This window comes from Gopherus evgoodei, chromosome 18 (genome assembly GCF_007399415.2).
Source record: "Gopherus evgoodei ecotype Sinaloan lineage chromosome 18, rGopEvg1_v1.p, whole genome shotgun sequence".
Classification (NCBI taxonomy): domain Eukaryota; kingdom Metazoa; phylum Chordata; order Testudines; family Testudinidae; genus Gopherus; species Gopherus evgoodei.
In genome coordinates, this window is record NC_044339.1 from 5,458,187 (window position 1) to 5,474,308 (window position 16,122).

Genomic DNA, 16,122 nt, shown 5'->3' on the forward strand with positions numbered 1-16,122 from the left:
TCAATGTCCCATTCGATCTCTGGTCCCTCTGTCGAGGGTGCCCAGGTGGGCGCTTGTGATGGATGCAGCCCCAGTGGGCTTAGGCTCCCCACACTCCTTACATGTCCCTCACAGAGCAGCGGCGAGAAGGGACCCAGCTGTGCCTTGGTGATAGGGAGACCCGGACGCCTCTGTCCTGAGAATGGCTGGATTGACGAGAAAACGCTTCCAGCGCAGTGCGTGAGAACAGCGGGGGGGCCGCTCCTTAGCACGGGGTGGCCGAGAGTAGAGGAGCCCAGGAGAAACTGTGATGGCAGCCACTGGGGGTGTCACGGCTCTGCCCCGTTCCCCAGGCTCTCCGGGGATAGACGGTAGCGACAGCAATGAACCAAGAGGAAGCGGCAGTCAGGAGTTACCAATCATTTATAACAAACCAAACCAATCTATATACAGAATAACTCCAGCATAGGGTCAATGGGAAAGGCAACCCCCTCCCCCTCGCCCCATGTGTGATCGGCTCCATCCCTTTATTCAGTGTGTGTATGGATCATGCCTGACACAGGCCCACTGGGAGGAAGAGTCACTAGGGCTCAGCTGGTCCCGTGGGCTCCTCCCGGCCTTTTGTGTGGGGCCCTGGCTGCAATTGGATTTAGAGCTGTCAAACCTAGACTCTGCCAAATGGTGTCCTTTTCCACGTGCCTGTCTCTGCCCCTCTCTCTTCTCTGCCCTCTGTACACATGCTCCATGTTGGACTTCTTCAGTGACCCTGAGTCCATTGCTGGGCACTGGGGCTGCTGTCTGGTGCTCCTAGGTTCTGTTCCCGGCTCTGACTCTTGTGCCTTGAAGAACGGGATTAATGGTTGTATAAACAGGAATGATTCCCCTCCCAGCACTCACACTACTGGTTCTGGGTAGACTCACCCTCCTGGGATTTGCCCCTCAATTCCTGAGGCAGCACTTGTACTTACAAATATAAATAAATCATAACCCAGACTCCCTCTCAAGCTGTTCCTACAGATTTCCTCCTGTCTCTAGTTTTCTTGGAGCTTTTTATAGTCCTGAACTGTATCTAATGAGACCTACCTGTTCTGGCTGCCATGGTGAGTCAGCAAACTAGCTCTGTGCCTCTTAAATACAGGGTCTTAAAGTCTGGCACCTGATCACAGTGCTACTTACCGAACTCTCAGGGCTGCAGTGAGGCTTGGTTGGTGTCTGTAAAATTCTGTATAAGAGAGTGGACTAACCCAAACTTCAGACTTGAATTTGAGCATCGCCAGAGTTCAGGAGTGTTTGGATCCGAGGGTACAGTTGGGGACCTCCCCCATCTATGTTACACAAATGCTTGAGTAGGTCTTTCCCCCTCACCACCAGAGGGAGCACTGCCCCAAGAATGACCAAGCTCTTTGTTCAGCAAGAGTCCCACCAGCAATTTAGCTCTCACCCACAAGCTCTGACTTTCTCGCTGTGCAAACTCCGTGCGTGGAGTTGAATTGTAATAGTTCTATGAAAGAACCTCCAGGGCCAAATACATTGATTCCCTAGGGAGTTCCACTGGTTTACACCAGAGATGAATGTGGCGACCCTGTGCCTAAAACTCTGCCAGGGATTCAACTGTTGGCTGGTCTTATCTTGTGTCTTACAAACCAAACAGGAAGGGGAGTGACAGAGCCTGATGCTGATATCATGTAATGTCCTTCTCCCCTTCTACCTCCATCCCTTGCTGCACAGCTCTGCTGCTCCAGGACTTCCTTCCTATCACCCCTCCCAGTGGATTTCCACTTACAGAGCAGGTGATGTCTCCTGGGAAAGGTGGAGAAACCTTATGTGCAGAAACACTTCTGCTTCCATCTCTCTCAGGTAGAGCTCAGTCCAAGGGATGAAACTGGCGAGTTCTTCTCATTAGGCCAAATCCATCCCTGGGGTAAGCTCTGCTGAAGTCAGTGCTCTCGAGTCTCCTCTCACACAGGTGTAGATCAGGAGTAACTCCATTCAGTGGGGCTACAGCGGTGTAAAACCAGGGTCAGAGAAGAATCAGGCCCAGTGAATTTAGTCTTATAAATGAATAAAATGTTAGCCCAAAATGGTCTGCCTGGATCTCTCTATACAGAGATTGTTATTTGAACCTCCAGAGGGCTCGGCCCTCAGTCAGCTCAGGACCTCACTGCCTACTTCCCTAGGGTGGGACAACCTGCTACACCTACTAGCCTGGAAGGAGTTTGGGTCCCACTGGGACAAGGGATCTAGGTTACACACTGGGGACTAAACTTCCCTCCCAGTCGCGTCAGCACAAGCCCATCGGACCAGATCCTGATCTCAGTTATGCTGGTGTAAATCCAGAGGAGCCAGGGCCAAATCCTGCTCTCACTGAAGTTCATGGCAAATCTCCTAAGTGGTGCCAGGACTAAATCATTCTCTCATCAGAGTCAGATGTAGGGGCTGATTGGAAGTCAATGGCAGAACTCGGGGGCCAGCTCCTGAGCTGGTAGAAATGTGCATCGCTCCCCGGACTTCGCTGCAGTCAAATGACTTCAATGGGGTCAGACTGCTGGACATCAGCTCAGGATCTGGCCCCCAGTGACTTCAGTGGGACCAGGACTTTGCCCCTCTCCTGGTGTGACTGTGATCAGAATTTGGCCCAATGTCCCTTGCTTTTGTTGAAGCTTTGAAAGAAGCCCCAGCTGCTCTTTAAAGAGTCGTTTCTAGGGCATCTCAGGCCAGCTGCTTCCCCATATCCCACCCCGCCTCACCCCCCTCACCCCCCGGCGCCAGCCACTCAGATTTTGATTTCAGTCCGGAAGGTCTGCTGGACATGCTCTGTGTGTTTGGCTGGGTGCCGCCTGGCTTTGACGGTGAGGGTGCCATCCACGCCCAGGGCAGAGGTGACGGAAGTGGGGTTCACGTCTTCAGGCAGCTGGCACTTGTGGGTGAAGGTGTTCATGACGGTCCCATCTGCGGCTAGCTGGAAGGGAGAAAGAAACAGAGGTGGGTCATGCTGGTGGCTACAGCACGGGCTGGCACAGCGCTCTTTGTTTGCCCCAGGCCATGGGTGAAAGAAGGTGGCCCCTGGGCCAAAAGGAGGTTGCTTCTTTAGGGCACAGTAGGAGAAGAGCAGGGAAAACAGTTGTCTGTTCTGGCTCTGCCATTCCCTGCTTGTGATCTTGTGTGAGTCACTTCCCGCTCCTTGTGCTTTCTCATCAGATTTACCTGCTCCCCAGGTTTGGCGGGAGGCACCTGAGTGGCTTGGACAGGGGAGGGAGGGAGTGGTTAAAGGAGATGGAGTTATGACGCCAGAGCCGTGTTCCTGGATCTGCCGCAATGCACCCTCTGCGCTCTGGTGCCCCCATCTGACAAATGGACCGAATACTGACTGGCTGCCGGGATGGCCTGGGAGCTTAATTCAGAGGGTTGCCAACTTTCCAATTTCTGAAAATCAGGAACCCCTGCTCTGTGCCCTCCCCCTGAGGCTCTTCCCCTCCCCAAATGCCCGGCCCTGCTCACTCCTCTCCCCTCCAATCAAAACAAAAACACCCAAACACCAAAGCAGGAATTATTGCAGAAAATGGCATGTTTCTGACCCCTTCGTTCACTCTTACAACATGGTCTGAGGACAGGCGTGGGGTGAAGATTTGCTGCAATACTTATATTCATGTTTATCAGGGGACTTTGGGAAGTGTCAAGGAGTTGCTCACCACTACACAATAATCACCATTCCTGATATCCCGACCCCTGCACTGAACCAGAGCTGGCATAGAAAAGCCTGGTGCCATAACAAGCCTTCGGCAGAGAACAGTCGGGATACCGGTCGTTACTTCACAAGGACTGTGTGCCATGAAATATGAACCCTGCAAATGCATTTCAGCCATAGAAGCCTGCTCCGATTTCCCCGCTCCCCTCTGGACAAGGAAAGCAAAACATGGACTTTTGCTGGCTGCGTTTTCAGTTTGGCTGAAAAGTGCATTCTTCCCCCTTCTCCTAGATCACACTGAGATCAGGGGAAGCGTTCGTCTTTGTGCTGGACAGAGAAAAGGACCAAGGGGGCCAGTCCTGTAATAACCCCAACAAGACAGTGGGTATTTAGGACCCTCTTTAAGACATATCATTGAGGGAGGAGGGAGAGGGAGGGAAGAATGTGGGGAGAAGGGGGGGATACTGACTCTTCTGAGCTAAACCTCCAGCACCCCCCCAAAGGTTCCTAAAAAAGTTAAAGACCTTTAACTAAACTCCATCACTGACACAATGACCCCCCTCCCCCGCCACATATACCTACCAGGGACGAGGATACAGCACATGGTAATTTCAGGGTGTTGGGATCTGGGTGTGGGGCACTGTGGTCTCCATGTTTCTCCTGGGGAATGAGGGAGAGGGGAGCTGGCCCTAGGCCGTGCAAAGGGGTGGGTGTGGTGGGGTGGGTGCAGGCCCAGGAAGGGGGGTGAGGCTCAGAGCCAAGGTGGCCCCACTGGGGAAGCAGGGCGCATGGGGCTTTTGTAGACGCAGGGGCTGGCTGGGGCACAGCGGCTCTAGGCTAGGGGGGGCAGAGGGGGTCAGCAGTGAGGTGAAATGCTGCTCGCAGCCTGCTTCCTCCATTAAGCAGCAGGCGGAGCCCCTCCACCCAGGGGAGCAGGGATTCTCCTGCCGGGGCTGAGCAGGGACCCCCTTCTCCGCGAGCTGCCCCAGATGCTGGTCAGTGGGCATAGCAGGTGTGCGAAGGATGGGGAGGGGTGCCCTGTCCTGGCTACTCACCCATGCAAGGTGGGAGCTGTCGGCGGCATGGCAGGGTCGCTGCCCGGGGGTCGCCAGGGGCCGCGCGGCAGGAGCAGCAGTGGGAGCAGGTGGGGGGACGGGAGAGTGGAGCCTGGGCTGCTCCTGGGCGTGTGCTCTTGCTGCGCATCCCCGGTGCTGCTGCTGCAGCCACTGGAGGCGGCAGTGTGTGAGGCGTGGGCGCACACCGGTGGAGCAAAGGAGGAGGGCACGGCCGCTTGGTGCTCCTGGCTCTATGCCACGATCCCCTTGCAGCGCCTGTCTGTCCGCCTGCTTGGCCTCAACTATCCCGGCACCCCTGCAAGCGGCAACCAGACTTCGGTGTCCAGTCAGTGTTTCTGACCGGACACTGTCAGGTGCCATTTTCAACTGGGCTTTCCGATCAAAAACCAGACACCTGGCAACCCTATATTCGTTCCTGGCTGGAGAGCACAGATGGAAGGTGCTGGAGATGAGCAAAGGCCTGTTATTGTGGGGAAGGCTGTCTGTGCGTCTTCAGAGGCACTGCCGGGCCAGCTCCACACATGCCTCTTGGAGCGGATGGCGTTGCTCTCACAGGTTGCGTGCAGCCTCAGCGGTTGCGTATGAGCTCTCGGCCCGGAGGAGCTCACATCTGCTCAAGCAACCAGCCTCTCGCAAGAGGTACCACTGTAGGGTGTGTCAAAGGGGGTAGGGCTGTGGGGCAGCTGTAGCTCACAGCACCTCCTAGGGGCAGAGGCTAAGACTGGGGTGGTTGTGAGCTCCCCAGATGCTCTCTACAGCGCCTCCTGCTGTATGGGGCTGATTGTACTCCTGTGCACAGCCACTGCATCCTACCTTACAGTGACCCCTGCTGGAAGGGGCTTGGGTGGCAGTAGCTGTAATCTCCCCATACCCGGTGCTTGTGCACCATTCTCTACAGCAGGGGTCGGCAAACTTTCAGAAGTGGAGTGTGCTGAGTCTTCATTTATTCACTCTAATTTAAGGTTTCGCGTGCCGGTCATACATCTTAATGTTTTTTAGAAGGTCTCTCTCTCTCTCTACTAGTCTATATATTATATAACTAAACTAGTGTTGTATTGTAAAATAAACAAGGTTTTCAAAATATTTAAGAAGCTTCATTTAAAATTAAATTAAAATGTTGATCTTACGCCGCCAGCCCGCTCAGCCCACTGCTGGTCTGGGGTTCTGTTCACCTAGGCCAGCAGTGGGCTGAGTGGGGCCTGCGGCCGGGACCCCAGCTGGGAAGGGTCTGGCAGCCGGGACCCCAGACTGACAGTGGGCTGAGCGGCTCAGCCTGCTGTTGCTCAGGGGTTCCAGCTGCCGACTCCTGCCAGCCGGGATCCTGGCTGCCAGACCTGCTCAGCTCGCTGCTGGTCTGGCGTCCTGGCCCTGCCCACATACAGTGGGTACCTACCTTCTCCCTGTTTCTGGGCCATTCTCTTCCTCTCTCTGCACAGAGCTGAGGGTGGGAGTGGACCGAGCACAGGGCTGGGGGTGAAGGGTCTGGCCAGGAGCTAGAATGAGGGAGGGGGCTCAGGGTTGGGGCAGGAGGTTTGAGTGTGGAGGCATTTACCTGGTCAGCTCCCATGTGGTGTGAGGGGTGCAGCTGGGAATGTGAGTGGGAGTGCAGGAGCTCCCGTTTGGGCCTCAGGGTGCGGGTGGGGATCTGTGGGGTGCATGGGATGTGGGGGGGCTGGGGATGTGCAGGGTGCAAGAGTCAGGAAAGAGGGCTGGGGGCATGTGAAGGAGTGCAGGTGTCAGGGTAGGGGGGCTGGGTATGTGTGGGGGTGCCAGAGTCAGGGCTGGGGTCATGGGGGGGGTGAAGGAGTCAGAGGGCTGGGTGGTACAGGGCTCAGGGCAGGGGCCTGAGGTGTGTGTGGGGCTGCAGGGCTCTGGATGAGCGGGGAGCGGTTTTCCCTCCCCACGGAGCCAAACGCTGCCCCGCAGGAGCACGCAGCCCCGGCCCCCAGAGCGCTGCGCGTGTGGCGGCAGGGCTCCAGGGCAAGGGGGGAAAGGGGCCGGCGGCCTGCTGCGCTCGGTCAGCGCTCCAGCCAGGGAGCACGGACCCTGCAGCTTGCCGCATCAGCAGGATTTTTAATGGCACACTGGAGTCCCGGCAGGCTTCAGCGTGCCATTAAAAATCGGCTCGCGTGCCATCTTTGACACGCGTGCCATAGGTTGCCGACCCCTGCTCTACAGTGTCTCCTGCTGGGAGAGGCTGGGACTGGAGTAGCTGAGAGCTCCTTCCTAGCCAGAGCTCCTGCAACATATACGACAGCGCCTCCTGCTGGAAAAGGCTCCTGCTGCAGTAACTGCGTATTCCCTTTCTCCCCTCACCCACCCAGAGAGTGCATCGGAGGCGTTTCCAAACCAGGAGGCTGGAGCTGCAGTCCGAATGGAAGCACAGTAGAGTCTGGGGAAGGTTACATCACTCTGCAGCTCCCATTGGAGTGATTAAGAGCACATCGTTAAAGCACAGTGCACCTTATCTCCATGGATACTCTCCAGAACATAGTGTCCCCAGAACCTGGCCTTGGAGCGAGCAGATGTCGGTGCACACAAGCAACACAGAGCCCTTGAATGGCAGAGAAGATCAGTACGTACCAGCCAGCCTCATAATGAATTTAGCACCAGGGAGAGGTGACAGCGCTGGGGAATGTTGTCCTCATGCCCTGTATATCTCCTGGGCAGTCGCAGGGCAAGTTTCCCTGGTAGTGTCCTGTTGCCAGTGTGCTTTGATGCTGCCCTAGAGGGACTTCCTCTGGGGCGCAGAGGGTAGCATGCATAGTCTAGGGGTCTATCCTGTGGTGGTCTCAGCTGTCAGTGCCGGTGGTGTGATTTAGGGTCCTTCCCGAGACCCATCAAACTCATATCATATGATGGCCTCCAAACTGCCATTTAATCAGTGACACAGCCCTGTACCCGGTGCCTTACGCACACTCCATACCACATGCTCCTTGCCCCGAAGGCAGCTCACAACCGCAGTTAGGACAAAGCCAAGAGAACAGGTGAGATCAGCTCGGATGTGAGGGCTACTGAGGGTGAGATGGGAAGGGAGACGGCCGCGAGAAGAAGGGAGAACTCTGAAGAAGTGGAAAGAAGATGCCTAATAGGTGAGACCAGCCGTCCAAAGGGCAGGATGCTAGAAGACACCAGGCCCAGAGTGGGAAGAGAAGAGAGGCGTGAGTGGAGAAGGATCTCCAAGGGGTGGGTGAGGAAACTGAGTCTGATGGGATGAAAAGGATCAGGTGAAACTAGCGTTCAGCACCTTGCGTCAAGTGCAAACCAGCGACAGGCAAAAGGATCTGGAGCCCAGTAACAGTCCCCTGAGCCAGCCGGCCTGTTGCTAACTGCACTCTGGAGTGGTCCAGGAGCCCTACAAGGTGGTGGTCCTGGCAGCTGCTCCAGCAAGCTGCAGTGGGAAGGATGATCCAGGCCTGGGAATGGGGTCCATGTGCCAGGAGGAAAACCCTGGAGTGGCTGGGGAGGGATTAAAGAAAGGAAAGAACTGATGGCAGGTGGATTCTCCTCTAAATCAGGAGTCACTTCCCTGAAGTCAGCGGCATGACACCAGCATATGTGAGAGGAGATCCATGCCTGGGTCTTCTGGCACTCCCAAAGCAGGTACAGAGACGCCAGCCTGCACTCGCTCTGGGACGGCATCTCCTAGTACCCATCACGCTCTGCCCCCAAAGGTGCTGGCGGGGGCGGGGATGGTAGAGGGTACAGAGAAGGGAGCTGTCATTCCAGCTGCCACAAAAGGGTGGCACTTGACTTTGGGGCGACAACAGCGTTTACCATCTTGGGCCAGGTGCCACCCTAGAGTGATCAAATGGGGCAGTGTGTGCAGCACAGGCCAGAGCAATCTTGGGCTTCCCAAAGTACCTGCAGAGAGAGGGAGCTGTGGGAAGGGAAGGATCTGACCCAGCTTTCCCATGCTTCCTCCGGTGGGTAATATGTCAGGCCTGATTCTGGTCTTGCAGACATGTAAATCGCCAGCCACTCTAGTGAAGTCAATGCAGCCCCACTGGCATAAGTGGACCAGGACCGGGCGCGCCTGCTTCGAACACAAGCTCTGAGTCCCAGATGCTGGACAGAACCTGCCCTGCCTGCTGCAGAATCTCCTGCAGAGCCCTCGCTCAGCACGTCGCCCTGCTCCATCCTGGGGCAGCGATCTGTGCTGGGACGTGATGGGGCATGGTGGTGGTGCAGGGGCACAGGTGTCCCAGCATGGTCACCTGACCAACAAAGCCCACAGGACCAGCTGTTAAAAGTGAAAACAAGAAGATTCCACTGGGACAAGCACCCAGAGCCCCAGATACTGAACTGAGCTTAGCCAGACCCGCAGGGCTCAGGTCTAGAGCTTGGCCTTGAAATCCCCCAAGATCAAGATGGTCACGCCTCAAAAAATGGCCAGGGCCAGTTTCAGACGGAGGGGAAGAGCTGGGGGTAACAGGCCCATTTAAAGGAACTGGACTCAGGGATCCTGTTCCAGGCCACGTGTTCCCAACTGGGCCAATGAAGAGGGTGGGGCAGCACCTGGGGGCTATAAAAGACCAATCAGGTGGCTGGCAGGAGACAAGAGCTGTTAGAGAGAGAGAGAGGGAGAGGGAGAGAGGGACGGGGACGGGTGGGGGTGGGTTCAGGGAGAAGGCAGGAATGCAGCAAGGGGGTCTGAGCCAGGGTGGGAGGCAGGCAGAGTGAGATACCTGCTGGCTTGGAGCTGGAACTGAGGGCCAAAGACAGGGAGGCAATTGGGACTTACCCACTGATGTCTCCTTGCTGGAGAACTGGACTGAAAAGGCCAGGGGGAGCGAGGGATGCTCCCAGCAGAGAGGCGGGGGGGGGGGGTTCCCCTGGGAAGACCAGGGATGCACCCCAGAAAGAAGGGTTGGGGTGAGGGTCCTGGGAGAGGGCTGGAGGTGTGGCAGAAGATACTGAAGTCTGGTGAGAATGAAGCAAGGTTTTAAGGGCTACATGTGCTGGGGGTGGTCGGGACTGTGGGTTAGGGATCGTTTGCACTATTGGGGGACTAGAGGATAAGCTTCTGCCAAGTTGGTAGGGACTCAGAAAGGAAACTGGGGTGAGGGGCCACTTGCAGGGTTGCCCTGGGGGGAGGCCCTTTGTTTACAGCTGGGTTTGAGTTGTGATGGTGGTGGCACAGAGTCAGGCTCAGCCTGAGCTCGGGGCTGAGGTTTGGGTGGAGATTTGGGACAGGGACACTGAATTTTGGTTGAACACATGGCATGGGGCTCGGACTGTACCCCGTCTTGTCCTGCCCACCATGCCCACGACTCCCACAAGACTCCATCAAGGGGACTGCTCTACCCAGGGCAGAGGGAGCGTTATGGGCTGAGGGAGAGGCCTGTTCTCCTGTGCACATGGAAGGCCACTGTGGTGGAGCCATTCACCTTCTCCGCGTGGACCTCGATCTGGTTGTTGGAGGTGGTGACAATGATGTCCTCGGGGGAGAAGTCGCTGACGTCCACAGCAAACTGGTAGGTGTCCCCCAGGGTCTTAATGTTCCCCATGTTCCCTGGCCGGGCTGCGGGGAGAGGAAAGAACAAAGTGAATCACTCCTGATCCCTGTGCAGGGATTTCTCCCTGTGGCTGGGGTGGATCAGGGCCCACCCCAGGGTGACACAGGAATCCAGCTCTTTATCAGGAGCTGCTGTGTGCAGCTGTACAGGCTGATCTGGAAATCTGGGAGGGTTTCTTATCTTTGACTGGAGCAAGGGAAGATGGTTCCCTGCCTCCACCACTAGATATTGGCATGATCCCAAACCCACTGAAGTCAGAGGGAGTTTTTATGGATTTTGGATCAGTATTAGTGGACCCCTCTTGCCTTGTCGGTAACCCCAGCCTGGAGCCCTGTACTCACCAGGAAAGGGTTCTGATTGTCAGTATTATTAAAGATGTATGTCTCTTTATGGCAGTGGGGGGAAGAATGCTTGGAAAACCAAGGACTTGACTTTCAAAACTGCTTGTGCAAAGAGACTCATTGAACAGCACATGTGCAAAATTGCTTGTGCAGTTGTGTGCTTGATTTGTGCACAGAGTTACTGTGATTGCATTTGCACAAGCAAAGATGGCAGTTATGCATCTAACTGTCTGTCTGCATTTGCAATGACCAGATTCACATAGGAGTAAGGGAACGGCCACAATCAGACCAATGGGTCCGTCTGGGCCAGTAGCCTGTCTGACCGTGGCCAGTACAGGATGCTTCAGAGAGGGGTGTAAGACCCTGTATTGGACAATTATGGTGTAACCTATCCATGGAAGTTCTTCCTGAACCAAGTTAGTGGTTGGCAAAGGCCCTGAGCATAAGTGTATTCTTCATATGCATTTTTATCCTCATTAAGGTAGCTGAATGTTCCCAAATCCACAGAAATGCCTAAACTCTTTTTGAATCCCACTGAGCTGTTAGCCGTAATGACAGTCTTGTGGTGGTGAGTTCCATGGGTTAATTATGCATTATTTCCTTGTATTAGTTTTTCCATTGCTTGCCTCCTAAAGTCATGAGCTGCAAACCTTCAGATGCAACTAATCCAGGGTAATGCTGGTGGGTTCTGCCCTTGCTTTGACATTGAAGGTCTCTTCAGCAAGGGGTTGCACATTGAAACGAGCTCACTTTCCTTCCTTCACCAACCCCAGTTTTGCCCAAATTTAGTCTGTTTTTACTCTGGGAACTTCCCTCTAAAAGAAATGCCACAATCCTCCACAGCAGTGGCCCCAGCTGTGCGGCAGGTACCTGCTGTAAGCTGGGTTGTTTAGGATCACCACTACAGAATAGTGCAGTGTAATGGGCCTGATTCTGCTTTCGCTTTCCACTGGTGTAAATCTGGAATAAGTCCATTGGAGACAATGGACTTGTATTGGAGTAAGTGGCAGCAGTTCTGTTCCTATGTTGTGCTTCAAACTCAGCTTTCAACACAAGGATCTGCCTTATGATGAGTTTGCAGTTCTCAGCTTTGTTTGTCGTGTGTGTGTGTGTGTGTGTGTGTGTGTGTGTGTGTGTGTGTGTGTGTGTGTGTGAATGGCATTATTTCCGCACCCCTGGAACTGATGGCTGCCAGGTGGGCCCAGGCTCAGCCGTGATGCTTGTACAAAACCCTTGTGAGACGGTTCTGCTGCAGTCGTTAGCTGGAGTCCCACCGTGCTCAGTTATCTGGTCAGGCAATAAAAAGCTGTTTTCCGGGGCTGAGTCTGTCCTCACTCAATCAAACTGTTCCCAGCAAACCACTCATCCCCCCTTCCTGTCTGTGAATTGCCCACAGTCGCACCCCTAATTTTACCGTTTTGTCCATTTTATGCAAAAATCACCCAATAAACAGTTTGTGGAGAACTTCCAGCCTTCCCTTTGCCTCTGAATTGTTCACCTGGACCCGATGCTGTTCGGTGGTAGGGGTGGACTTCACCCCTGTGCAGGATCACGTATGTGCTTGAGTCACGCACAGACCCCTGCAGAGAGGTCAATGCGCCCCAGTGGGATTGGTTGCCTGGGTAAGTCACGTGACATTGGCTCTCTTTCTGTTTCCACACAACATGGCTTTTTTTGGTTTCTTGAACAAAAGACTTTTGGCTCCAAGACTTGCTTTCATTGGCTATCTGGGCAAAGGAAACGTCCCTTGTGCCTGCAAAGCCTGTCGGGGACACTTAGCCAGATAAATCTCCCCAAATGCTTTTTCGTAAAGTTGGTCTGTCCTGCCCCTAATGGACTTTCTCTACTGAAACACTTCAGAGGGCCCCTGAGATGGGAGCAGAAGTTTTCTTCTATATTCTTCTGGCTCTCTCTGTTGTCTCCCTTCCCTGTCCATATAGATCCTCTGAGAAATCAGGGGCATGATGGCATGACATGCTGGTGAGGGCATAGAGGTGGTTCTCCAGATAGTCTCAGACAACAACCCCTTCTCCTCTGATAGCCCCCTATTCTCCATGGAAACCAAGGCTGCCTCAATTCCTGCCATTTCCCAACAGATGTCCCATTGAACACCTGCTCGGGCTGTCCCAATGCTCTTACAAGAAACACTGGGAGGTTCCCAGGGTCTGTCAGCTGCCAGCTGCACTCTGACTCAATGGGCATCCCCCCATGAGTCCCATACAAACACCCAGCAACCGGAGGCAAGGCCAGATGCCTTGTCTCGCTGAGTCCAGCATAGCATGGGCGACACGATCTCTTTCCCACATGAAAAGTGGCAAACCAAGGATTAGGAGGCTCTGCAGACACTGTCAAGGCAATCCCTGGGGGAATGAAGGGGTCGTGTTTCCTCTTCCCCTGAGCCAACCAACTTCTGATGTCCCATTGGGGTCTCCTTCAATGCAGTTGCACGGCTAATGCATTTACACGTAGGTCTGCCCCTCACCAACCTCTCATAGGCTAGCACCTCCATCAGGACTAGAGTGTCTGGGAGCTCTTCCCGGTTTGCACTCCTGCCCCACACCCTACAGCACAGCCCCATGACCAGTGCTCCTAGAACATCCGCTGCTGGGGAGCATGGAAAAGTTTCTGTCCATCATGTGGCTCCGAGTAGCCTCCCCGAGAGCTGGCATTGCCCATGCCTGACTTCCTGCTTTTCCCCTTGAAAATAACTGGGGAATATGCTGGGAAGAAGCAGCCCAGAGGAAACATCCTCCATGCTGGGAGGTCAGGACATCCCTGCCCCGCCACCAGCTGACTCCTCCTAGGAGCCCAGGTCTCTGGCTGCAGGAGTCATGACTCCCCAGTTGCTGTTCCATGTTGTTCTGTCCAGCTCCCTGTGCTTGGACAGGCTGGGCTTGCAGCGTCTCTGAACGCCCCTACACTGCCCTACCGATCTCTACAGCACCCCCGGCAGGCCTGGAAAAGTTGGGAGCCTCCCCAGAGCCAGCATCTTGAGCTGGGATGTGAATGGCTGTGAGCGCCTCCCTGTGCCCTCGCTCCTGCGCCCTCCCCTAGAGCACTCCCTGCTGGGAGACCTGGCAATAGAGTAGGTGTGAGAGGCCCCCTCGTTCATCTTGCTCTGTTGTGCCTCTTGCTGGGGACTGGCGTGTCTGTGAGCTCTTCCACACTCGGCCCTCCTGCTCCGCTCCCTACCGCCCAGCCTGCTGGGGGAGGAGGGAACTAGAGGGGCCGGGAGCTTCCCTCCACCAGCCCATGGTCCAGCCTCATGGTGACTCTTCAGGAGCTGGGGTAAGAATGGCGGTGAGGAAAAAACCCTTTAGTGCTAAGGGACATGCACACAAGACCAACTGGGAGACTAGACAGTTGTTCAGTAGAAGCAAGTTTTACCCCTATAGACAGAAGAAACCACCCGATCGCTCTGCCAACGAACACCCTTGATTTCCAGCCACCACCACTGCTCACTTTCCCCCCCTTCCTGTCCCGCGCACAATCAACGCTGCCAGATCTCGGGCCGCGCCCGCTGGCAGGTGCAACTTGCCTGGGAACACCAGGGGCTCGGTGCGCGGCCTCAGGAAGTTCCCGAAGTCGTCGCCGAACAGCCCGCGGGCTTTCTCCATGTGCTGATCCCGGGCGGGAGTGGGCGAGGAGCTTTGGTGGAAACTGCGCTCCGAGCGGAAGGCAGAGGAAGATTTCAAGCTCATTCACCTCCAGGGCCTTGTGGAGGGTGGGGGAAGGAGAAACAACCAACCAACCACAGGTGCGTGGGGGGGGGGAATCCTCTTCTCTCCTCCTGGATGAAAATGGGAATCGGAGCTTGTTCTGGGTGTCCCTGCCACTGTTCCCTTTATAGCAGGCTGGGTGGATGGAGCCAGCACGACTCAGAGGCAGCTGATGGGCTTATAAAGCCCCGTTAGGTTCTAGGCTGCCTTCCAGCTCTCTTGAAATCAGGCTAAATTTAGGTGCTTCTGCATCACTTGGGCGGCCGTGGAAACTTTCCTCTCCACCAGGGCTCCAAACAAACACAGCGGGGAGGAATCTGATCTCATTGCTGGCATTCCAGCCGGCCTGGATAATGTAGCTCTCGCTGGCTCCTGGCAGCACCAGGCTGCTGTGGGCTGATGGCCCAAAAAAAGAAAGTGTGTGTGGGGGGGAGCGATACGTGCGAGCTCTGATGGGAAAGGGATGTGTAGCGCCATCATAGTGTAATGTTTATTCTGGGGGATGATGGGACACAGGGCTGCATTAATAATGCCCTTTTCTCGTCTGAGGGTCTGCAAGCACCTCACCCCTCACGGGAGGTAGGTGAGTGCTATCTGTGTTAGAAAGGGAAACTGAGGCACAGCAAGGGGATGGGACTGGCTCAAGGTTACCCAGCAGGCTGAATGTTTCCTCTGGGCTGCTTCTTCCCAGCATATTCCCCAGTTATTTTCAAGGGGAATAGAAGCCAGGCTCTGGCACCATTTTCCTTGATGATCCGACTTTTCCCATCTGCCAGCCTTTGCTTGTCCCTAAGCACCTGGGAAATGCACAGGGTACAGTGCAAGGTGAGGTTAGTATTGTGGAGAGGAGGTCTGGGCTCTGCAGTGGCCCCTTCCAGAGGCAGTGGGTAAACAGGAAGGGCAAATTACTGGCTGCCTTTTGCTCCTTGTCCAACAAAAAGAACAGGCACAGTTAGGTCATAAATGAACCTGATGATTGTCCCAGAGCGACTCAGTCCCCTTCTGAGCTAGACTCCTTCTCCCAGGATGGGGTTGGGGAAGGAATTGGCATGAGCCGGGGCACAAAAATGAGGATGGATTAATGCTGGGGTGCTATGGAGCAGCTGGAAGGCTTCTGCTCCTGGGGAGGTGTGGCCAGAAGAGAGAATTTAGAGCAGGTAGAGAGAGCATAAAGGAGCTCTGAAAATGGAGCTGCAAGGTAGGGAAGGAGCTAGGGTGGGGAAGAGCTGGGGCAGCAGGCCCTGGGAACAAAATAGTGAGAGATCCTGAAAGAAGGCCTGAGACTGAGACTGAATCTAGGTCTGCCAAGGGGCTGAGAGTGCACCAGGCAACAAACCCTGACGGAGAGTTTGGGCTGAAAGCGGGGAAGAGGGTCTGTGCACCAGGGCCTTGAAACAAGGGTTGGGACTCCCCTGAGGCAGTCTCAGGGCCCAGGCATCTGGCGTTGTGAGGAGGTGGACTAAAGATCCCAGCCTCCCGGTGGTGAAAGAACAATACGATGGCTGTGCTGAGTGCTAAATGACTTGGGAGTGCCAAAAGACTTGGCAGTAGTGATGGGTTCCCCCCAGGGTGCCACCTGGATCTGGGGTACCACTGGGCCCCCCGATCCACCAGCCTAGGCTCCCTTCTGCACAGTACTGCTGTAACAACCTGCCAAGCCCTTCAGGCTTCAGCCTGCACTTTCACCAGCACACTTACAGGTAGGGACACACCCAGCTGCAGTTACATGCCGGCGCTCTGACCAGCCCCTGCATAGGAAGGCTTCAGCTGCGGCACTTCCCAGCTCCTCCGGCATGCACCCCC

General features: G+C 55.2%; 1 protein-coding gene across 1 annotated transcript; it reads right to left on the reverse strand.

The window, feature by feature from the left end:
- Positions 1-384: 384 nt before the first annotated feature.
- HSPB7 (heat shock protein family B (small) member 7) lies at positions 385-14,487 on the reverse strand. The gene is made up of 3 exons (XM_030537702.1): positions 14,139-14,487; positions 10,131-10,264; positions 385-2,938 (listed from the first exon to the last, which is right to left on the reverse strand). Exons 1-3 carry the CDS (start codon positions 14,299-14,301, stop codon positions 2,753-2,755), a joined length of 483 nt encoding a protein of 160 aa, XP_030393562.1. The 5' UTR covers positions 14,302-14,487; the 3' UTR covers positions 385-2,752.
- Between the last annotated feature and the right edge of the window lie 1,635 nt (positions 14,488-16,122).

Coding starts and splice junctions, on each gene's coding strand:
- HSPB7 (XM_030537702.1), bottom strand. CDS start 14,301: ATGAGCTTGAAATCTTCCTCTGCCTTCCGCTCGGAGCGCAGTTTCCAC. Junction 10,265..14,138: donor CGAGCCCCTGGTGTTCCCAG/GCAAGTTGCACC, acceptor CTCTCCCCGCAG/CCCGGCCAGGGAACATGGGG. Junction 2,939..10,130: donor TCGAGGTCCACGCGGAGAAG/GTGAATGGCTCC, acceptor TCTCCCTTCCAG/CTAGCCGCAGATGGGACCGT.